The 23,637-nt window shown below is 43.4% G+C and overlaps 2 protein-coding genes across 4 annotated transcripts in view; one reads left to right on the plus strand and one right to left on the minus strand.

Annotated features, from left to right (window-relative positions):
* Positions 1–1,985: 1,985 nt before the first annotated feature.
* SLC25A20 (solute carrier family 25 member 20) lies at positions 1,986–12,692 on the minus strand. The gene is made up of 9 exons (XM_021531024.3): positions 12,498–12,692; positions 11,769–11,861; positions 9,824–9,951; positions 8,140–8,230; positions 7,068–7,185; positions 5,836–5,908; positions 5,106–5,215; positions 3,633–3,757; positions 1,986–3,132 (listed from the first exon to the last, which is right to left on the minus strand). Exons 1-9 carry the CDS (start codon positions 12,600–12,602, stop codon positions 3,070–3,072), a joined length of 906 nt encoding a protein of 301 aa, XP_021386699.1. The 5' UTR covers positions 12,603–12,692; the 3' UTR covers positions 1,986–3,069.
* A 238-nt stretch (positions 12,693–12,930) lies between these two features.
* Positions 12,931–23,637, plus strand: part of ARIH2 (ariadne RBR E3 ubiquitin protein ligase 2) — a 35,074-nt gene continuing 24,367 nt past the window's right edge. Inside the window, exons 1-3 of one of the 3 annotated variants that reach the window (XM_021531049.4) lie at positions 12,931–12,979; positions 13,832–13,959; positions 16,713–17,060. In XM_021531049.4, the coding sequence (XP_021386724.1) occupies positions 16,812–17,060 (249 nt within the window). In that variant the 5' untranslated portion in view covers positions 12,931–12,979; positions 13,832–13,959; positions 16,713–16,811. Of the gene's footprint in view, positions 12,980–13,831; positions 13,960–15,202; positions 15,331–16,712; positions 17,061–23,637 lie in introns of those variants that run through there. The other 2 variants (XM_021531036.4, XM_085590378.1) reach the window with 2 other exon arrangements.

The following is a 23,637-nucleotide window of genomic DNA, read 5'->3' on the forward strand; positions in this document are numbered from 1 at the left end:
GCTACTGTGTGCCCTTAAACTGCAGATACACTGCCTGAATTCCCACAAGAACCTGGGCAATTAGAAAATAACATTTGAATGCAAATCTAGGCCTCTGAAAGCAAAAGACTCCTCAGGGTATAGAAAATTATGCTTGTGTTAAAATTCTTCTCTTTCTGAAGCTGCACACATTAGAGGCAAGGAATTGGCAAATTTTGTATGGCAGAATCTTTAGAGATATGAGCAGCTTTTTAAATATTTCCAGGGTGCCTGGGTTTCAGTTTTTGAATAAGCAAGCAGATGTGTCTGATGAGCCTTTGCAAAGCTCTTCTTCTCCTGCCATTGCTGTTGGAAAGCAGCCCCTCATTCGTGATTGTCTTCTGCCATATTTTTCTTAGCTAAAAGCACCAAATGAAATGAACCATGGTAAACAACAGCATGTTATCACACAAAATACAAAGCTCTGCAAAAACCTTAGAGTGGGGAGAATATAGAATATAATTAGGCTAAGTCAGGATCTGAAATGTTAAAGAAAAAGTGCTAAAAGGGATAGTTTGGCAGAAGGAAAAGAGTCTACAGTTACTGGTAACAACTGAAGTAGTAGAGAGTGAAGTAATATTTGTATTCCAGAACAAGTACTGCTGAAAGCCACAGACTGGAGAGGCTCAGCTGGTGACAGCAGAGCCAAGCAAAGTGCTAAGCACCAAGCCAGAGGCCAGTACACAGACTGAGCTGCTGCTCAAATGCAGGAGCTGTGCTCTTAAACCCAGCAGCTCAGTCCAGGGCATTACTCGTCCCTGACTTGGTCTTCAAGAATTTTATGTTTTTCACAGTCTGCAACACTTGGGATTGATAGGACTGGGGTGGGAGAGAGCACTAACCATAGTGCACAGCCCATGACCAAGCCTTGGGGGTCTCAGCCTTCCTCTGCTTCAGATCTTCCCAGCTTTCTGGGAGCTTAGGAGTTCAACAGTATGCAGCTGGAATGGGCAGCTTTAAGCATCACTGTCTGGAATTTTATGAAAGAATATGCACTTCTGTCCCCTCCAAGAAGTGTTAGTATCTCTGAGGACATAAATAGAATTGAAAAGAAAATTCAGCTTTATAACACTTCTTAAAGCTGGAAGCTGCTCCTAGGTACCACAGCCTCAGCATGGAAATCAGAAAGAAGCCAGAGCAGCCACCAAAGCAGCACAGGGCAGCATTTTGTGGTGAGGCAGCACAGAGCCATCAGAACAGACCTGAACAGCTTGAAACTAGCTGGGATTTAGCCTCAGTAAACCCAGAACTGTGTTTAAAACCATTTGAGAGTTTATATCCTATAATCACTTCCACAAACCAGTACTAACTCAAGTGTTGACACCAAGTATTGCATTCATCAGAGGAGGAGCAGCCACTCCCGAGCACTGAGGAGTCAGGAAGGCCCTTGGTGGGTACGGTGGCAGTGAAATGCAGAAGCTGTTCCCTGTGACTCAGATTTTCCCACACCAGGGGCCACCCCTCCTGCCCTGTAAAACACGAGAGGTGGACTCTGAGGAAGGCAGGTTCCCTTCTGGTCTTCCCAAAAAAAGCAGGAAGGAGAGCAGAATCCAAGGCTTCTCTGCAGCATGGATTAGGAAGTTTTTAGGGCTGCCCCTGCCTATGGAAAGCTGAGGTGAAGCCTGTGTCCTCATGGTACAGGTCAACACACCACACCAAGTACTTTCCACAAAGTATGTGCTATTTGTTCCAAGATGTGCTATTTAGTGTCTTGCTTTATAGTTAAAAATTTGCATCCACAACGCAGCACTTAAAAGGACTTGTATGCCAAACATGCCAAGTGCAGAATATTCCATTCCATCACTCATGTCAGAAACTGAAAAGCTAAAAGGCAAGGGGTTAGCAATCAAAGGCAGCATAGCACAGCTTATTTCCCAACCAATCTCAGAATTAAGAATTGGAAAATTTTTGCAAAACTCAGCAAGCATGACCATGCAAAAAGTAAATTAACCAAAGCACACATCCTAGCCAAGCAGCACCCAGTTTTATTGAGTTCCAATAACACTGCATCACAACCAAAAGAAATTAAAATTTGCTTTTTGTTTCTCAGTATTAGTCATTTCTCAAATGAAAAGGTGATCATGTTTAGTAAGAGTAAGAGAAAACCAAGGAACAGGAGAACGAAAAGTTAGACAAAACTGCAGAGCAGTGTCCTCTTCATGTGTCCCCCTCATGTCAGAGAAATCCAGTTCTTGGAAGTGCTGTTAAATTTTCTCACATCAATGTCAGGGATTGAATCGCAGGACACAGTATTTGATTAAGCAAATATATCACAGATTGTTATGAGCTGTGCTGTATTTCTGAAATCACATTTGGGTTCTCTTAAGTGGGATTTGAGAGAACAGTTGAGGTACATTTCCCCACTGGCTCCCTCAGTAAAGCTTAGTATAAATGTTAAACATGATGCATTTTATGTCCTAGTTCCACCGAAAAGATCAGCGTGCAAAACCTGATATGGTACCTGCAACACCTGTCAACTCACTGGGACATAGCTCTGGCCTCCCCTGCTGAGCTGTGTTTGCTGCTGTACATGCACAGCAGATTAAAACCAGTGTTAACACAGAACAGCCACAATTGAAAAAGTACAGGAGATGAGAACATTGTCTGACATTGCTCGCAGACACAACCATGTGCAGCTGCTGACTTATGCCCTGAGAGTTAAGTACATGCTGCCAAAAAATTATTTGAAGGAAGTTTTTCATCATTAATAGCTACATGTTTCTTTAGTAAATAAAGAATTACATTTTAAGATGTGTCCTCTTCTTCCATCAGGAAGTACTTAAGGTAGTATGTGTGATAGTGACAGCTGTGTGTTAGCAGTGTCACTGCTGTGGTTGGCTCAGAAGATTTGTCACCCTAGCTCCTCACCAACTCTGTCAGAGTTACAGCTTGCATTTCTGACTGGCACATAGCACCACCTAAAGAATGTGAGAAAGGCAAAAAGGTATTAGGCAAACAATTATTCCTGAAACATTAAGTGATCATTAATTTATTCCTCTGAGGCAGATTTGCACTCTCTTCCTTCTCTCTTGTTTCCAGACTTCTTGGTGTTCATAGACCAGGTGCAACCCAGTTAAGAAACTTCATAGCGACTTCAAAACCAAGAAAACATGCCTGAAAAAGAAAACACAGAACAAATAAGGATTCTAAAAATCTGTATCAAACAAGGCTTTTGAAATGCTGCACTATGAACACCTAACATAGTTTATATGGAAGGAGGAAGAAGATAAAAAAAGTCTTGACCCAGAAGCAAGAATTCTACTGTATCCCTCCACACAAAGGCTGAACTTTGGCTCTGTTAGGCTCATTATTTATTGAGGAGGAAGTGGGTCTAAACTTATTCCATCTTCTACAGATGAGTGTACAATCAGTAGCTAAAAACTATCAGAGAAAGTCAACGAAGAGCTTTGCAAAGCTTTGAAGAAAAATTTGCTTGCTCCTAGATTGAAGTACAGTTTTAGAACCTGGACACCAACAGTCCAAAGTACCTGCAGTGACAAGAACCTCTCTGAAATGGTACAAGAGCAAACAGGCAGTTGTGGCCTCTCCAGGCTGCAAACACTCCCTGTGAGCACCACGTCCCCAAAACGCAGCCGGCATCACAACGTACTCACCGCGTTAGCAGGAAAGGCCCTGATCATCACAGCTGTGAACCCCTTGTACAGAGATGAGACTCCTTCCTCTCTGATGAGCTCCCTCAGCACATCTCTAAAGCCATTTGGGTATTTTCCTGCAGGAGCTGAAAGGGATGCACAACACGTTAGCCCAGACGTGTGGCAGTGAAGAGGGCTGAAGGATGTGCCACAGGTAACAGCCCAGGATTTTCAAGTGGTTCACATTGCTATTGCAAACAGACAAGAGAGCTCAGTAAAGGCTCAGTGAACAGAAGTTAGGTGCTCACCATAACCAAAGAGTTTACATCATCAAGTCATTGCAAGCAGGGAAGAAAGGAGAATAACTTTTGTCAGGGTTGGAAGTCTGAGCTGTTACTTGCACAGCTGATCACAGCTCTCCCAAGAGCTGCACTTAGGTGATAGGAATCTCAGATATAAAAATGATTAAGCTGGTTAATAAGAAAATGATCCTATCACATGCCCCAGCCAAGAACAGCAATAGACTTCTAATGAAAAGCACAGGATGTTCTAATGCTGATGTTACATGGATATTCTGAGGTGTTTTTTAAAAGCTACTCTACTCAAAAAACAATTTCTTCCTTCTCCTGACACTGCCCTGGGAAATACTGTCTCTGCCAGCCTTCTGAAGAGATAGTCCACAGATCAGCCCAGTTAAACAGAACCACCATGAACCCATGTCATCCACACAGCAGCACTGGGGACTGATTCAGTGGAACAGGATCAAAGCTGGGAGGTCTTTCCTGCTCAGCCCTTGGTATGGTACAAACAACCACAGCAGCCATTGCTCAGAGAAAAAGAAATGAGGTTTCCTGCACTGACTGTCATGATTTGTAACTCAAGAAAAATGGTTACTGTTCAGTGGAGAGTTGAGTCCACAAAGACCAACTGCTTTTTGCAATATTTTTAAACAAAAATATTCAACGACAGGACTGGCAGAGAAACCAACAAAAAAACTGTCAAACTCTGCTGCAGCACAAGGTCTGGGGTCATCCTAACTGTAATTAGGCCACAGACATTAAAGAGCAGAGCTGCCAATCTAAAAGCCATGCTCTCAGCAAGTCACACCCTGTTACTATAAACTGCAGATAGCACAGGCTACAATTTATGCAATTACATCTGAAGTGAAATAATAAAACATCTTATAGAATTACATTTGTAATGAAGCAGCTATGAAAATTCTATTATTATGAATTCTATATTTAGGTTTCAAATCAGGTACTTCAAATCAAGATCATTATATTTATCAAGGAGGCAGAAAAAAAGCAGTGCAGCCCGATGTGCCAAAAATTTGTGAGGAAACCAAGTAGAATGCCAGAAGCACCCTTGGGTTTTTCATGCACTTGTCTCAAGCAGCACTCAAGACCTGCTGCCTCCCAGAAGGCATCTTCCATCACTGCCCAGCCCATTCCCAGGATGGAATGTGTGGCCGTGACACACTGGAATGCAACTCACCAGTCTGGAAACGTGATTTCAGCACATCTGGTGGAATGGCTACTGCCCAGTTGAAGATCCCAGCCAGGCCCCCAGCAAAGAGGATCCTAGGCACACTGAGGTCACTCACACTGTGGCAGGATCAGAGTGGGGTGGGAGGAAAAGTAAAAAAAAGATTTAAAAAGGAGAAAAACGTCAAACTCATTGTTTTGACTAAGGTGACAATCAAAAAGACAGCCTGGCTGGCAGCCAGGAGGCAGCACAATGCTGCAGACAGAGACAGTGCAGTATCTGAGCAGCCTTTCAAGATGGACCAACTCCACCCTAAAGATTCAAATCTTTTTATTCAGCAGTGCACACACACACGCACGCACACACACACACACACACACACGCTCTGGGAAAGAAAAAAGTAAAACAACAAACAAACAAAAACCAAACCAACCGACCAAACCCTCACAAAAAACCAACAAAAGCCCCCAGCATTTTATGTGCATACAGGGTTGAAACTTCTTGAAGTATTCCTTACTTGGCTAATAAGATCCAAACTGGAATCTGAGAGAAACTCAGAATATTATTTTAATTGTCAGCTAATCCCAAACCAGAACAGTTCAACTCACTAGATGAGCACCTATTTTTCTCTTTTTAAAATTTGTTTTGATGATACTGCTCTAAATCTCTTTGTAGCTGGGGAGATTAATCAGCAGTGTCTGTGAAGTTCAGAAAGTGATGACTGTGAGATTTCACTGACCTCTTTCCCTCAGGGGTCAGAATGTTCTTCAGCCACTCGTACGTCATGAAGTACATTCCACTGGCCGGGACGTCTGGTGGGTAAACAGCAAAGGCTGTGAGGAGTGGGAAACCAAAGGAAGCCCAGAGGCACACCAGCCCCATGCCAGCCCAGCAACACCACTAAGTACATACAGATTCCTTTTCTGAACCTCTTCTACAAACAAAATAAAAATCTTCTGCTGCCTTAACAGAGGAGTCTGAACTTTCCCATGGAGAGCAGGTGCTAATGGCAAGAACTGGAAAATAACTTTTCTGTCCACAGCCTTTCAAACCAGACTGTAACCTGGTTACATTACACAAATGATGAGACAGCTCTAAACTGCCCAAATTTCTGCACAGCATATCAGAGCAGCACAGGAGCTTAATGAATTTTGCACACTATTAGTTCTAATGATTCTATTTGGGGATTTTTTTCCTGCAGTTGATGGGTCTTGTTTTGGTTTTTTTTTAAGCTACTCTCACAACGTATTCTTATTCCATACCTAAACTGGAGAAGCAGCCTCTATCTAGGGACACTGCCAGAGTTACACTGCAGGCTGCTACACTTGTATGAGAAGCAGAGGATAGAACCAATTCCTATACTGAAGTAACACAATACAGAAATGTCAGTTTTTCAAAGGAGAATTACTAAAATATGTAAAGGATTCTAGGTCTGGCACAATTACTTAGTTGTTTTTGTATTTGAGAGAAGGGTCATGACATCCCAGTCCAAAATAACCCAGACTCAAAAGGGTAGAAAGCATAACTGCTGCCACCACATATTTTAAAGCAGTCAGTATTATACAGCGATAGTCACAGATAGGCACAGTCCTTCTCTCAAGGAGAAAAAAAAAAGAAAAAAAGAGAATAAAATAATTTTTAATAAAGCCCACTTCTGTATTTTTCTCTTCTCTTTGTTCTCTCTGCTCCTCTCCTGAAGTCTCTCATTCCTCTTGGCTTCTCAGATCTTAATTACTTCCTATATCCCTCTGATCCTTGTCATCTAATCTCTTCCTCACTCACTGAGAATCTCATGTTTATTTCTCAGGCCCTTTGAGGCACTGGAGTAGCTCTGCAGACTGAAAAAAAAAAAAAAAAAAAAAGAAAATGGGTGACACAACCCCTCCAACTGCCTAAAGGGATAGTGAGATCTCCCATACTGTGTCAGACTTATGCTCCAGTCCCCCCAGCAGGGCCAGCCCTGTCCCTTACCTCTCATGAGGGTCAGCACCGTGCCCTTGTACACACCCCGGATGCCAGACTCGCGATACAGCTGCTTGGCACAGTCCAGGGAGCCACTGTACTTGGTTTCACCTGTAGCTGCCTGGATCTGCAGGATTAAAGTGAGAGTTCCTGACCAGTGAAGGTTTCTGGCCAACACAGAATCATTCAGCCAAGGGTTAGAAAGCCTCACATGTGTTCCCAGAGAGAAAGAAGCACATGCTCCTGCCTAGGGAGCCTCTGCCTCACTTCCTCAAGCAGGTCTCACTTTGAAGCTGAGGCTGTGGTTACTGCTCCAGCAGAGAGCAGATTCTCCTTTATTTTTCCACAGTATAAGTTTGAAATAACTCAAGTCACTTAGGTAACTCCATATCAACAGTAGTGGAGTCTTCAAAGTAGTCTTCAAATAGTAAAATTCAGCCCATTTTTATGTGTATAAGATCTCCCATGATAATTTCCTGTCAGAGCTAACATGTGACCACCCATCACTGTATTAACAGAGTTCAGCACAGTCTGAAACAAGCAGAGCTTCCCACACCTGCTAAAGATGGCATTTCATTTGTTCAGGTTTACATTTTCCAACAATACTTTAAAACCCCCACAGGAGGTGCAGAGCTAACAGCCACCCAAATCTCAGAACACTGTTTTGAAATGCATTCCTTAGCCCTGCATGGGGAACTGTCAACTGTAACAGAACTTCTTTACACCAGAAAGAGTCTCATGATCTAGCAGGTTTATGCTTTTTAAGGAAAAGTTTCATTCAGAAAAAACTGACTTTTCCATACTTTGACGTGGACTGAGGCATCCATGGATGCCTCATATAATGTCTCATAGCATAAGGCATGAGCCTTATGAATAGAATGAATAGAGCAATTAATGCTGTGTGTACTTATACTGTCATGGTGAGTTTAATGCTTCTTCGTGACACAGCTGCATTAAATGACAGTTGTCTCAGTCCTGTCAAAAAACAGAACAGAGTAAATGCACTAACCAAAGAAATTTCTGCTATGGAAAGACAAGACCCCTAAAATTAAATTCCCATTGCGACCATCCAATGCCTTACCTGTAAAAGGCACTTGATTCTCTCTCCTGGAGCCATGATTACTGTTGTGAACACTCCTGACAACATGCCAGCAGCAAACAGCTGAGGATATCTGCCCCAAGGAAACAAAAAAGACCCTAACACAACTCAGCACACAGGAAAGGGCAGAAAAACCTCTACATCACCAGATGATGCTGTTCCACATGAAAATGGCAGTGGAATTTGAAATGCATCCACTACTTTTATCAGTGCAGTAGTGCCTTGTCAATGCAGAACTAAACATTTCAGATCTCTAGCACTCAAAGCTGTGGTTCCTACAGCAACCACAACTCAGCTCTTCATATCCGTCCTATTTGCTAATACCCCTTCTACTTGAGTTTTTTGCTACAGCATTCCCCATTCATTTCAGTCTCTTCCTCCTCCAGTCCCCCATACTCTTTTCAGTGACTCCAGATTCCACAGATATTCCTGCTTGTGCAGCCAGAAGCCTCCTTTCCATAACCTCTCACTCCCTCAGTCTCTGCCAAATCTGTACCATCAACCTGTCACTATCCCAAACACTCAGCACCTGCTTTTACAGGGCAAAGTCTCCATGACAAAAATCCCTTAAACAAGCTGAGTTTCTCCATCACAAAACTATCTTTACATCCAGCCTACTACTACCTCCCCTAGTAAGACGACCTAACATCTCAATTTAATCAAATTCCACACCTTTCACTTCTCTCCACTTGCCCAAGAGATGGCATTCTATTCTAACTCTTACACCTTTCTCTGCTCAAATTCCCATGATATCTTCCAGACCATTCACACCTCCCTTGCCACTCCACATGCACCTCCTACTCAAACTAAGTTTACAGGTTTTTAGCTCACCTTGGGATTATTCAGCCCCAGAAGAGGCAGGATAGGCTCCTCAGGTTTCTCTCCATCTTCTTCCTTCCACAACTTCCCTTCAAAATCAGCATGGGAAATACAAACATCCGGCCTGCCTCTAGACTCATAATCACAGCACTAACAATCTGACCTTTATTTTTGGGTCTCATGTCCCAGGCCCACTGTACCTTCACTGTGTCAGGTGTGCACCCACAGAACAACACAGCTGAGCACAGTGACAATACATACACTATTTGTTCTTTCCCACTGCTCTGCTTGAGAGGAATTCTACATAAAGACTCAAAAAACTACGCTGTCCTTCTCCAGCTTGCTCCTAAAAACTTCCTGCCTGAAAAGAGGGCTGCTCATAAACACCTATTTTCAGAAATAATAATAAAACATTTTTATGTGTGTCCCTAATGAAGGGACACAGAAAGGCTCATAACTAACAGGGAAAAGAGAATCAGGGCTGTGAATGCTATCAATTCATGCTTGACCATGAATTTATTGCTCCCATAGTTTCTGTTAATAGCAAGACTGTTGGCAGGCAATCATTATATAACTCTCACCGCACTCGTCTAAACCGGAATTGTTCCTTAAAGGCTCCTTCTTGCGTAGAAAGGGAATTGCATCGCACCTGCCCACACAATGCCTGTTTTTAGCCTGTGCTATCAGTCCCACGCTTCCAGAAGCATTAAAACATGAGTGTTTTATTTTTCAGAACTATATTTATAACCTAGGAGAAGACACAAATTTACACCACAACTCAACGTGTGACAACGCAGCAAGAGCCTCAGGATGCCATCCCCAACCGTCTGATTAACCAGGAACTCACGTCAAAACATCATCAGGTTTTCTCTGCTGGAGTCTTTTTCCCAAGCCAAATCCAAAGAAGCACACAGCAAACATGGGTGTCACCCCGATGATAGGAGCTGCCATTCCTCTATATAAGCCTTTGACTCCCTGCAAGAAACATTATCACAGGAATTACTTGGTTTGGCATAAACTTTGCAGACATTTCAACTCGTTGAGGAGAGAAAGGCAACAATCCAGGATAGGATCCATCTAACAGTCAAATTGATCACAGGAATAAAGGGGTTTATTGTTCATTTGCAGTTACACATGCTTAGCTGAAGCTCAGGGACTGCTGCAGAGGAAAGTTATCCTTCCTGGGAAACACTGGCACCACTGATGCCCTTCTAGAACAACACTCATCACCTGCCCATACATCTCAAACATGAGGAAGTGAAGTTAAAAGTCACCCGAATAAGGGCCTTAATAGATTCCGTCAAGAGAGAACACTCTCTGCTGCACACAGAAATGCAACTGTGTTTTATTGGTAACTTGTCAAAGGCTGTAGTGTAAAATCCTGACACTGAACCTGAGAACACCGAAACTAATTAGCTCTTTAACTAAAGGAAGAGCAACCAAAATTCCTTCACTCCCCACATTAATTCACTTTGGAACAGATTCAAGAGCAAATTATTTTTTGTTTCCTACCCTAAATCCAAATTTTTCCCCACACAACATCACATTCCTGATGTTTCCTTTCATAGACTACACATATGAAAGAGTTCTAATGCGGACCCCAGCAGCTGTATTTATTTCATTTCTCTTGCCTTTAAATAGAACTTTGTCCAATAGAATGGAGAGTTATCTTCTTAGATAAAGGCTAGACACATAAATTATTGGCTGGTCTCTGCACCCCTTTCTTCTCCCTGCCCCAATAAACCACTGCAGCCTAGCACATGCTGAAATATTACAGGCACAACAGGCTCTGCCATGACCTTGCACCTGGCTGAGAGATCAGCCACTGCTGCTCAACCTCCCCTTGAGCACTGGGAAGCAGAAGGCCTTGGCAGGGAGGTTTAGTAGTTTCCCTCACAGAAACAGATGAGTATTGAGTAGGAGTAGAGAAGCAGCACTGCTTTTGAACTTCCCATCACAAGGCTGTTATTATGGCTCAGCTCTGACGTCCGTGCTGCAGCAGGGGTGTTAAAAACTGCCAGGGATCCAGAGCTGGCACAGCATTCCACTCCTTTCTGGGAGAGACCAGGGAAACAAGATTTGCTTTGCTTATATAACAACCTGTTAATACCACAATGGGAGTAGATTTCAGATTTTGAGGCAGATCTTTCATTCAACAGGGAGTTACCTAACGAGATCCAGCAGAAATGAGATTTCAGGCAAGCAGATAAACAGCTGGGTTTTACAGCCATTATTTCCAAATGGTAAATAGCTGCTGAGGAAACTTAAAAAGCAGAAAATGGGACTCTGTCAATTAAAGCTTTTAATCGCGGCTGTGTGCTTTCTAAAACGAAACAGACTAGCTCAACAACATGATCATGATGATTCAGGAGTAAAAAACACTGTCCATGTTCTAGAGAAGGTTGAACAACTACTATAATTGACACTCTGCTCTCAAAAAAAGAAAAAGAGAACAAAAAAAATTTCTATAAATTAAAGATCCTCTGCCTTCTCATAGGTGGCATAACACCTTATAGAAGAAAGTAAAAGTACTGCTTGTATCAACAAAATACATTAGTGGTTTTAGAATTTCCAGAGATTATCCTAAATACCTGCAAAATTCCAAGGCAAGAAAACAACTGCAAACATTTACTCCAGTCTAAACTCAGACATTACCATCATGCTATTTTGAACCCAAAACATTTCTTAGAATCAATTTAACTGACAACCCAGGAACTGTATGGTTTCTCTGTAGGATTCCATTCCTGCAATATACAGAAACAACTGATCATATCTGGCAGGTGTCACAGTACCTCTCCAACAAGAGTCTTTCTGAAGCAGTCAAAAGTCCCAGAATAGAGTGGGGCCTGGCCAGGCTGTGGCTTAGGCTGGGTTTGCAGTCTGACCTAGTAAGAGGGAAAGGAAAACATCATTTTTTAAAATATTACAATGCAAACTTTAAATGACAGAACACCTCTGCCTATTATGGACTATGTATTGTGACTGATTTGAAGATAATGACAGAAGCACTGACATAATTTGAGCTCTTTGCAGAAGAGGTTGAATTTTAATGTAATGAGTAGTTAATGAATTTAACTAATTAACTGCTGGGATGACGTCCGGATGAGGACCACAGCTCCCTGGACCCCATAGGGTCACTCCTGGCTTCCCCCCGGCGCAGGGGCGCGGGGTCCCGCCGCGGGACAGGGCTGGCGGGCACATCCCAGCTCTTTCCAGCACCGGGAACAGGGACGCTTTTCCCGATTTTTCACGGGAAACCGGGACGGCGAGGCGCCCGGCCGCCGCGCCGCCAGGGGGCGCCCTGGGGCACTACAGCGCCCAGCGCGGCCGCCCCGCGGCGCAGAGCCCAGGCCCCGCCTGCCGCGGTGCCTGCCGGGAGCTGTAGTTCAGCCACAGCGCCCACCGCGACCCGCGCCGCTCCCGCGCAATTTCTGCCGGGAGCTGTAGTCCACCCTCCGGTGCCCCGAGCGCACCGAGCACCGCCTGCCCCCCTCGCCCCCGGGCGCCCCGCGCCACCTTACCTTGATGGTGTCCAGCGGGTGCCCCACGAACACCAGGCAGACGCCCCCAAAGCCGCCAGCGAAGAAGTTCTTCAAGGGGCTGATGGGCTGCGGCTGCTTCGCCATGGCGGCGGCGGCGGGTGAGAAGCGGGACCGGGGCGCTGCGTCCCTGCCGAGCCAATGCCGCCCCCTGCGCGGCGCGACCTTTAGCCCAGTGCGGGGCACGCCGGGAAGCGGGCGCGGGGCGGGCCGGGGCCGCGGCGCTGCGAGGGCCGCTCCCGCCGCGGCCACTGGGCGCTGCCACCGGCCCAGCCCGGCCCGGGGGCCGCTCCTCGGGGCGCGGGGCCGCTTCCCCCCGCACGTCCGCAGTGGTTCGGCCGCTCCCCCCCGCCGCAGCGCCGTGGCGCGGCCCGGCCCCGCCCCGCCCGGCGGAGGTGACGCACCGGGCCCGGCTGTTCCGGCGCGCAGGAGGAGCCCGGGGCGCCGCTCTCGCCGCCCGCCCGGTAAGTGCGGGGCCCGGCCGTGCGGGGCCCGGCCGTGCTGCGGCGGGCCCGGCGGGAGGGATGCGCGGTCGCTTCTCCGTGCCCGGTGCTGAGCTCGGCGCTCCGCCCCGGCAGAAGCCGCAGCCCGAAGCGCCGGGGCTCCGGGCGGCCGTGCGGGGGCCCCTCCTCGCCCGCCGCCGCCCGGGCTTTCCCCGCTCGGCGTCTCCCCCGCGGGGCTCCCGCGCTGCCCTCACGCGAGTTGGCGGCGCTCTGGCTGTGCGGGACAGGCGCGGGGCTGGTCTCGCTCGCATTGCCAAAGAATGGAGCCGAGGTGATTTAAACGCGCCGGTTCCGCGCTGCCCGAGCCCAGGGGTGCCCTGGAATACGTAGGTACCCGTAAAACAACTTGTTAAAAGTGGCGACAGGGTAGGAAGTGCAGGAATGGAATGGGTAAGTTGGCAAAGCCGTGGTAGTGTGAACCAAGATGGCAAGAGGAAGGAAAGCAGGTATGTTCCCGGGAAGTGGGATACGGCTCAAGGAGGTCCCTGCAGAGTCATCTGTGGTGAAAAGGATAGGGCATCTTCTGGTTTATTAGTGTTGGATGATAAAAATCCTACCTAAAAAACAGCGGAGAAGGAATGGTGAGGTGTGCACTGCATACGTGAGGAGGCAGTTGGGGATGATCCACAAATTATGGGTTTGGGTGACATACATGAAGATGCAATTCGCACTGATAGCCAGCATGGAGCTGAGGCTGTGGATGGTTTTCCTGGATGAAACCATCCAGGGAAACGGGAGAGTGTTGGCCTGTCTAAAGGTTACATGGATAAGGAGTCCAGGAAGCAGACTTAAGTTGCACTTTCTCTGTTTCAGATAAATAAAGAGGTGAAAGAAGAAAAAGCCGTATGAAATGGTTGTGAAATATCAACAGAAAAAGAGGAGGAGCATTCTCCAATTGGAGGAGTCTCCGCCAAAAGAGTTATTAGAGGAATCCCACAAGGGTAGGAATAAGAAAAGAGTGATGTAGTTGGACAAGGAATGAGGTGGGATCACATAACGTGGTGGCACAATGGAAGGCATTTTGTTTCAAAAGAGCTTGTTAAGAATTGTGTTGTGAAGCAGGAGTTAGGGAAAGGGCGCTGTTGGAGGTGATAGACAGCAGAGGGTAGGGGTGGGCGTGTTTAGGAGTTCTTGCAGGAGACTGGAACAAGAAAGGCGACTAAATTGTATCAGTGTTAGTGAAGATACAGGAGCATTTTGGATTAAGGTGGTGAAGAAGGAGATAATCCTTCCTTGGACTGGAAAGTGATCTAAGTATGGTTTAAAAATTTATAATTTGGTCTTGACAGTTATGGTCATTATATAAATAAACCTGGCTTTTTTGACCCTATCTTTTGAGTTTAACATCTTTATTGTCATAAAAATTAGTGCTATCAAGTAGTAGCTCTGTCTTGTCTTTGCATTCAGAGAGTTTGATTTGGGCATTGGGCTGAGCATAGGTGAAGTGAGTTTTGTTCCTGGTTTTCCGAGTACCCTCCTTTGCTTTGTCCACAGAGCATGTTCCTTGTCCTTCCTTTCCCTTCACTTGTGTCAGTGTGGTGTGTGCAGTTATGCTGTAAGTGAGCTCTTTCCTAGAATGTTGGGACAGGAGTCACAGAAGTCACCCAGTCCTGCAGACTGTTTTTCATTTGATAAATTGATGTGTCCACTTGCCTGTGCAAACAGTTCCTCTGTTTGCTCACCAAACTGTGCTAGTGGCACAGAGAGACATCTCTGCACTCCCCTGAGCCACTCCCCAGTGACTGGTGTGGAATTGGGAGGTACTGGGCAGGCCCCTTATTCTACCTGGATATCTACAAACATCTCAATTCTTGGATGTGACTTGCCATGTGCTGGAATAGCAGAGGGCCCAGTATTTTCTTGGGTTTTTTTCCTCTCTCTAGAGTGTGGAATGATCTGAGTGAGTTTGAGAAGTTCCCTGGCCTCTGAAGCTTGCTCAGACTTTGTGGTGGCTGAACAAAGTTGTTGCACACTGAGCTGTTGATAGTCCACACTGGGGTTAGAGGCTCAAATTAGTAATTCTTTTAACATAAGTTTAAGCAGGTAAAGATTCATTACTTATTTTATGCAAGAGCTCAATGTCAATGCAGATTAAGCCCAGACTCTAAGCAGGGTAGAGGGAGGGACGAGGGTTTGCCTTGTGTCTGCCAAATCAGATTTCACATCTGTCTCCTTCCAGTATGGAGAGACCGTGTCTGTTCTTCTGGAGTTCTGTGGAAAACAGTGCTATAAATTGTTTGTGTGCTATGTATGCTGTGGATAGCTAAGGAATCAAGAGGCAAATGAAAGGAATGAAGACCAGAATTCAGGAGGTAATATAATTACGTACTAGTCTTCAGCCTCTCTGGAGGTTTGTATCTCCTGAAGCCCCTCAAATTAATTGTACGTCACATCTCTTCCTGGTTATTCTCTGCTGCCTGGCCAAGTGACTGGAAACAGAAAAATAAAAAAGAGTTGAGGAAAAATAATGAAAATTTGTGGTTGAGATTTCCTGTGTTCTAAAGCAAGGATTATCAAAGCTTGATTATGGTTTCCCCAGCAGCTACAAATCGCAGTACTGAGGGAATATATTTGAGTGGCAGAGCTGACAACGTAGTAATGCAGAATAGGAATGTATTTAAGGAACCAAATACATACTGCTTGTGGAAACTAGAACTTTGATTTTAATATATGTAAAATTTGGTCACAGCATTGTCTTTAATTCTTCTGTATTTAATATATTCTCTCTAAACGAAATAATTTGGTTAAATGGAAATTTACTACTAAATATGAGATGACCATAATTCAAGGTTGATTCATGCTTTACTGCTGAATCTTTTAGAGCTTGAATTCATATGATTCAGTTACACAAGCAGAAGATTTGTAGTTCAGATAAATATCAGATGTGTGAATTTTCCAAAACAAGTGAGAATCTTAAAAAATAGTTAGCTGTTCTGATTCTTCTTCCATAATAGCTGTCAACACCTGAGCATAAATTTGTACATTCAAAAGGTAAGAAGTATATACTGAGAAGGCAATAAATAATAATTTTTATTTCCTGCTTCAGATGTAAGGTCCAAGCCACGTCACTTCCAGTAGAACCAATTTAGAGGGATGAACTAGCTTCACAATTTATTTTGAGATGATATTGAAGATTGTTAAATTGTGTGCATGTGAGAGATCTGTTTGCTGGTCTTATTTTCCTAAGTCCCACTTAATGTCTGTGGTTCTGAACCAATATGGTTTGGTACAGAATATCACAGGTTGTACAGGATATCACAGGTTGGCTTTCTAGCTACTATGGCCATAGGTAAGGGGTTTGTGTTTTTCCTGTTAATTAAATAGATATGATGCTACAGCATTCTGGGCTGTTGATAAATAACTTTGTCATAAATTCGGGTTTTTTTCTCTAAGATCTGTAGAGAAGGTTATGCAGCCAGTTTCCAAATGTCAGAAGTCGCGGGGCCTGCACTGGGGACTAGGATGCAGTGTAATAACCCAATCTCCAAGGATTTGGACCTGTCCTGTAAGAGCAGCCTTGGCTCTGGAGGTGCAAGAGTCACAATGGATCCAAACCAGGGACATGGCACAGCAGAATCCTCTTTACTGGGCCGTTGGGTTGGTCTGTTCCTGGCTGCTTGATCACCTATTTGTTGTTGACGTGGCACCTCTTACAATTTCTTAGGCACAGAAAAAATTGTTTTTCCTCCCTTAGGAGACAGAACTCAGATGAAATCAAAAGAACGATAAAGTTTGGAGGAAAAAAAAGAAGCTGCACTTGCTTTCCTGGTCTGCAGTTTGGCAGGGCATTAAGATGTCCGTGGACATGAACAGCCAGGGCTCTGACAGCAATGAAGAGGATTATGACCCTAATTGCGAGGAGGAGGAAGAGGATGAGGATCCTGGGGATATTGAGGATTATTATGATGGGGTAGCTAACGACGTGGAGCAGCAGGGAGCAGATGCCTTTGATCCAGAGGAATATCAGTTCACCTGCTTGACTTACAAGGAGTCGGAGAGCACTCTCAATGAACACATGGCCAGCTTGGCTGCCACGTTAAAGGTGAGGAAAGGTTTCTGCATTCACACAGGTGTAAGACAAGTCTGTGGCTGAACAGGCAAACGCTGAGAATACAGTCCTAATGAAAGCTCTGACAACATTGCTGTTATGGGGGGTTGGAGGAGCATTATTGAAGGTCCCTTGTTTGAAACTGACTCAAAGGTTTACAATCGTTACATACTGGGGCCTGAAAAATCTAAAAATCTTCCTTACGGAATGCTGATTCTTTTTTTTTTTACAGAGCTGAGCTTCATGACCAAAATGCCTGAGTTATAACTCTGTATTAACACAATGCAAAGAGGATATATAGAAAAGAAATAAATCAAGTCATAAATGGTGCAGTTTGGTACACCTGTGTTTGAGAAGATAACTGACAAATAGGAAGACATGCTAAAACTGTAATTCTAACAAAAACACTTTTCTCAGTTGGTTCTGAGAGAATAATCATGGACTTTTAAAGACAGATCAGCTGTCATGCCAGTTATCAGCCCTGTTGTTGCAGTGGCAGCAATTCAAGTACAGTGAACTTGCCACCTCATGGAGCAAGTGTAACTTAATTCATCACAGAAAAATCACACTCCATGGTATTATGCTCAATAAGACTTTTGTGATAACTTCTTTCTCTGTTTGTAACCAATTACTGTAGTATCAGTCCAAAGAGGAGGCAGGCTAGAGGAGAGCAGAGTTTTCTAAGCTCTAGATGTGGATGCTGGGTTGAAATTACTGCTGCATCTACTTTGTAATAGACCAGGTCTTCTAGTGCTTGCTCGTCTCTGGAGCTGCCCCTGAAAGCAGGACAAGTGATGACTGCAGCATGTTAAAAAACTGTGTTGGGTAGGTTTTGATTCCAATTCATTCAGTCTGAATCATACCTAATTTTAAAAATGAGAGGGATTTCTTGATCTTTATTTGCACATCAATGTCCTGTAGAAAGAGTATAACCATAAAGCATGAGGACTATGAACCATAAACAACAGGCTTTAAAAGGCATCCATAGCTTGGTGATTTTGCCATCTGTTGTGCTTGTTCCCAGCATTTACCACCTCAGAAAATGAAGTTGTACTTTTTCTTGCTCTTAAACTTGTCTCTGTAATTACTTCAAAATTTGTATTCTGAGCTCCGAATGCCTGCAGTTCCCTACAGATTGTCAGAAACTGGAGGCAACAGAAATGTACAAATGAGAATACTTGGTCAGCACTTCTGATCCAGCTGCCAGTTGCTTTTGGTTCTTAGCAATTAAGATTTAGAACAGCTATTCTGTGCCTTATTTTCTGCTTCAAACACCCTCCTAAAAGGTGACCCCTGTCATATTGTTCTCCTGAATTAAATTACAGAAAGCAATACTTTTAGTCCTTAAAATCAGGCTTCCAGTGTTAAAATAAAATTTTCAGGAGTTCTGAAGGTCTCATTGAGCATATGTTATACTTGCCCAGACTATACCAACCTGCTAGCTCAAATCTTATCCCAAATAATACCCAAGGAAAGAAAATCTAGATTTTTGTTTAAATATCAAAAATATGCCTGCATATTTACTGTTAAAGTTAAGTGCTACACACTTTGGTTTGTGCATAAGAAGATGAAATTGAATTTGAGTAGCAGTTTGGAATGATGTGATCTTGTAAGCCACACACTCAGTCTTTAGCCCTTCAAGTGCCACATTAACTCTCTTTTCTCCAGAAACAATAGTCCTACAGTTGCACTTTTTCTGGATATCTCTTGTGTATCTGCAGCATTTGCTTCCTGGCATACTTGCTTACAATTCTTCAACAACCCTGTCTTCCTTCCCCTCTCTCCCCTCCAGGGAAACTTGTGATTTTGTTAGTTTTGAGAAAAAATAGAATAGAAAGAATTAGTATTGAATTAGCAAGCACAGAGAAGAAAGAAATGGAATGGAGCATGCTGAACTATCATGACTATTTTCAATGGACAATGGATATGAGTAAACAGGGGTAGACTTTTTTAAAGTATTGTATTAACTTATTTTCTATTAATTTGCTTGAGCTTTAAAAACTGCTTTTTCTTTTTAAAACTGCCTTTCATAATGTCTCAAGTTTCCTTGGATAGTGATGATTGTTCTTCTGGAACATCTAGTTAATTTTGATTTAATTTCCTTTACTCCTTTATGATAGATACTGATTACATGGTGCTTTTTCAGCATTAACTTGTATTTAAGGCAGAGTGGTTGCCCCAACAGGGAAGGCTGAAGGTAAATTAAAGATTATCTTCAGGAGGTACAATGTTGAAGCCAATGGATGACTTGGTATCTGAGTGATTACTATCACAGATTAATAGATTAACACAATTCCCTAAAGCAAATAAAAAATAAATGCAATGAATGGGATTAAAGCTGTGTTGGAATGTTTTACCACTGTCTATTCTGATTAGGTGATCACTTTCTGAAGGTTAAACTCCAGGACACATACATGTGTATTGAGTGGTTTTTTTCTTTGTGACATATTGTCTACACACTTTAAAGACCAGAAACAGAATTTCAGAGCTTTACAGCTTCATATTTGGTATCTATGCTGTTAGTGGCTAATAACAGTTTAAATAGATAGTATTTCATTTGCTCTGCTCATTAACCTCAATGTTTGTTTTTGAAATTGTTTTGCTCAGCTATTTCAGACTGATTGTTAAACTCCTATTTTATTTTAAAGCCTTGTGGTAAAGAGTGGTCTTTGGAAACCTTCTTGGCTGTTTGCATTCCCCATGAGTTAGAGCTGACCTTGTTCTCATTCTTGCTGAAGGCACTGAACTGAGCAAACCTTGCACTGGCAGGTTAATGTCAGGTCAGGTGTGAACACCTTGCACATGTTTAAAAATTTTCATGCAACATTGAAGATAAATACTCTGAAACAAAATGCTTGTGTTTTGTTTACCCCAATTAGAAACAATACTCAGTTAAAATCTGAAGTCTGATAAAAGCATAAGACCCTGCATGTAGGTAAATGTATGTCATTGTATATCTTACTGTTGTAGGAAACTTTTGCCTCAAAATCTTCTGACCTGCTTTTTGTCAGGTGGTGAAATCTGAATAGAAACATTAGTGCAAACAAGGCAGCAGTAGACTAAATCAGCTGTGCTCTGTGACAGGCTTGCAACTACATTAGTGGTTATTCCAGAGCCATACAGAAGCTAGAGAAATTTCATAAGTGTTACTCTGAAAGTTTCTCCTTAATTTTGGTTTTAGTGAGAACTCTGTCTTCATGGGCTTTCAAGGAAAAAGAAGAGGAAATCTTTGCTCCTTGGTTAGTGCTGTTAATATGAAGATCTGAGGGAGGTTCTGTTAATACCCTGACTAAAACTAGGACAGGCTATCTCTGTTGAAACATACCAGGAGAAAATCTTGAATTAATACCCAAAACTGTGCTTCTCTGACCAAAAGGCCTGTGAATTGCAGCAGGTCACTTTTAATTCCTCAAAAGGTCACTTGACCACAGTCAACACTCGTGAAGGACACTGCTCTCAACAGCAGAGTAGCCTGTATTGCCTGCAGACCAGCACATGAATTCACAACAGTTATTTTTAAGAAACAAATAAAAGATACAGTATCTTTCAAAAATAATGAATTAAAATGGTATAGTAGTAACTTGGCTTTCGAGATAACTCTGTCAGTTGTCATTGAGTGATTGTGGGTCCTGGAGTGGCTTATCAGTACATGCAAACAGAGTGATACTCAGCAGTTGTACAAACAAAGCTGAGCCTGTCACTGGCAAGCAGTTAAGTGTATGATGATGTCACATTGTTTTTGTTTGTTAATTATGCTTCCTGGCTCTGCTGAGGGTCTCCATACATGTCTGGAGTATCTGTAATGTTTCAAATAATTGGCAATGGTTTCTCTGTTTCAGTGATGAAATGGATTTTTCTAGTGTTACATTTTGTTTTTAATAAACCACTAGATAAAACAATTGCAATTAGAATTTATGAAGAGAAATTACCTTAACATTACGCGTTAGCTGATTGTTAGTCATGGGGAAGCTGTAATCTTTCTGCATATGCAAGCTAGCAAGAAAAGATAGTCATGTGGTCCTACAGGCAATTGGAACTGATGTCTTTCCACTAAAACCAAAGAAATTGTAAGACTGAAGAACTTATACTTTTCACTTCGCTAATTTGAGTGATTTGCTAATTTTTATCAGAGAGCAAAAAGCTTACTTCCTGTGCTTCCCGAGATTACAGCTTGTGTTGTGGGTGTTTTTAGCTCTGTCCCTTGAAGAGTAAATCTTGGTAGATGCAAAAAGTGTTTGATATCATGACATGATTCCGTTAATCTATGTTACCTCTACTGCTCTTTCAGAGATAGACCAGTTTTTCATATATTCTGGCTCACCAAACTGATGTTGCATCTTTTCATGGAACCAGAGTAGTTTTTACTGGTGAAAACACAGCCCTCTGAGGCTGCTGCACGCACTCAAATTGCGCTGACACAGAGCAGTTAGTTTGTCGAGCTGCTGGGTGAGAGCTGGCAGTGCTCCTCTGGAAATACCATCTCCAGCAGACCCAGGTCATGTGTGTGGGGCCTGGCAGCCTGTGTGAGCAGCCCTCCCTGAAGGAGCCTGTTCCCTACAACCACAAAGTCTGGAAAGAGCCACGTGTCAGGACTGTGGGGTGTGTGGGTGTGCCCTGCTGTATTGCTGCTCAAACCATGGCCCAGAATGAGCTATGGAGTGCTGCTTATCTGAACCAACCTGCAGTGCCATCCTTTCAATGCCATAATGACTTCATGGAACTTCCTGCAATGTACAATGGCACTGTTAAAGGCTTGCTGTGCCTGGGTACTTCAGATGCAGGAGAGGGATTAAAGGCCATTGAAGTATTAAAATGCACATCCATAAGAGCAGTGTTTCAAAAATTTATGTTCAAAGTTAAAGTCCATAAACACCAACATTAGTAAGCAGAAAATATTTAAATATAATTTTTTATAAATGGCAGGACCCGATAGGCAAATTTGACTTATTCACAGAACCCCTGTGGTGCTGTTTGGCAAAGATAACACACGGTTTCCAAGTACCCCTAAACCCTCAGATCAGTCAGGATGTGCAGGCTATGTCTACACTGTGTTCTGTATTTAACACCAAGCCAACATGCCCCAACTGGGGCATCCAGTCTGAAGCTGTAACCCTTAGGAGCACTCATGTTTGAGACATACCTTTGTCTTTTACCTGGTTTTGTTCCGAACAGAAAGATCCTGGAAGTTCTGCAATGCAGAAATTGTGGTTTTGCCTATGCATTCACAATACCTGTACTTCAGTAACATCAAGAGGACATGAGTGTGTCTAACTTCAGTGTAACTCTCTTCAGTGTGTTTTGTTTTGGCTTATAAAAATATTTTTGTTTTTTTAAAAATGTATTGTTTTTGTAAACTTCTGGTCAGCAGAATAAGAGAACTGACTGGAGAGCCCAGACCTTACAACCTTGTGACACTTTTCTGGAGTCATTTGAGGAGAGAAAAGACAATTTTGTTACCTATTGCTCAGGACTGCTGAAATTCTTGACTGAAAAAATGAGCACAAATGTGGAGGGTGATTATAGCCCACACATTTCTTTGTGATTCACACCTTAAATGTATCTTACAGCCAGTATGACTCTGCAGTGAGCAAAATAATCCGTTCACAGCTGTTGATGAGTGTGATCTTAGTGGGAGGTAGAGGCAAGACAAGTCAATAAAAATGCCAAAACAATCTTTCAGTAACTGTTTCATGTTGCAAACTTACAGCTGGACATTATGATCACAGGAGTAGCATGAAGCAGCTGAACACTTTTCCAAATTTGTGCTGCTGTGTCTATTAAGGATGGTGCATCAGAAACAAGCTGTGTTTTGCCCTGTGAAACATTGTTGTGCAAAGCAGATGCTCCTCCTCTTCATCTTTGTATAACAAAAGTAAAATGCCCTTAGAGCTGGGGTTGTTGAATGAAAGACTGTGTTATTTGGGCCTGAGCAGGGATTACTCACTGCAAAGTTACCTAAGCCCTGCTCCACTGAGGCTGTGTGCACACACCAGTGCTCCCAGTTTAGGGTTGGCTGCCCAGTGTCCTGAACCACTGGTCACAATTATGTGGGTTCAGGTTATTACCAGACCTTTGCTTCTTCCCTGTGCACCTTCTGAATCATCCTCTCTGTCAACCAGAAGGAATTGACCACTCTTGCTGGGAGAGCACTTGGCAGGGGCTGTGCAGTGGGGTTTGTTGCTGGGTGTTGGCAGCATTCAGGGAGCACAGAGCTGGGCACTGGTGTTCCCACACTGTGTTGCTTTGGGAGGAATAACTGCAGGGAGGACAGCTGGGGAGTCTCATGTCAATCTTATATCTGTGTGCTGTCTTACAGCTTTCTTGCTGCATTTCTTGTGCTCTAAATCTTTCAAAGAAGGGATCTTATAGCTGTTTTGTAATAATGCCTTCTGGCATACCAGCTTGCTTAAATGTTTCTGTTCTTTTAATATTTATTTCTGAATTTCCTCAGGAAGAATAGCCTAACAGCTTGAGAAATACGTATGTTGAGATTTCCTAGCTGAGTCCTACTGATCCTGTTTGTTGGCAGCTGCAGCTCAAATTGTTGCTGTCCTTGTGTAGGAGAGCAGAT

The sequence above is a fragment of the Lonchura striata genome, chromosome 12 (assembly GCF_050655825.1).
Source record: "Lonchura striata isolate lonStrDom1 chromosome 12, ASM5065582v1, whole genome shotgun sequence".
Taxonomy (NCBI): Eukaryota; Metazoa; Chordata; class Aves; order Passeriformes; family Estrildidae; genus Lonchura; species Lonchura striata.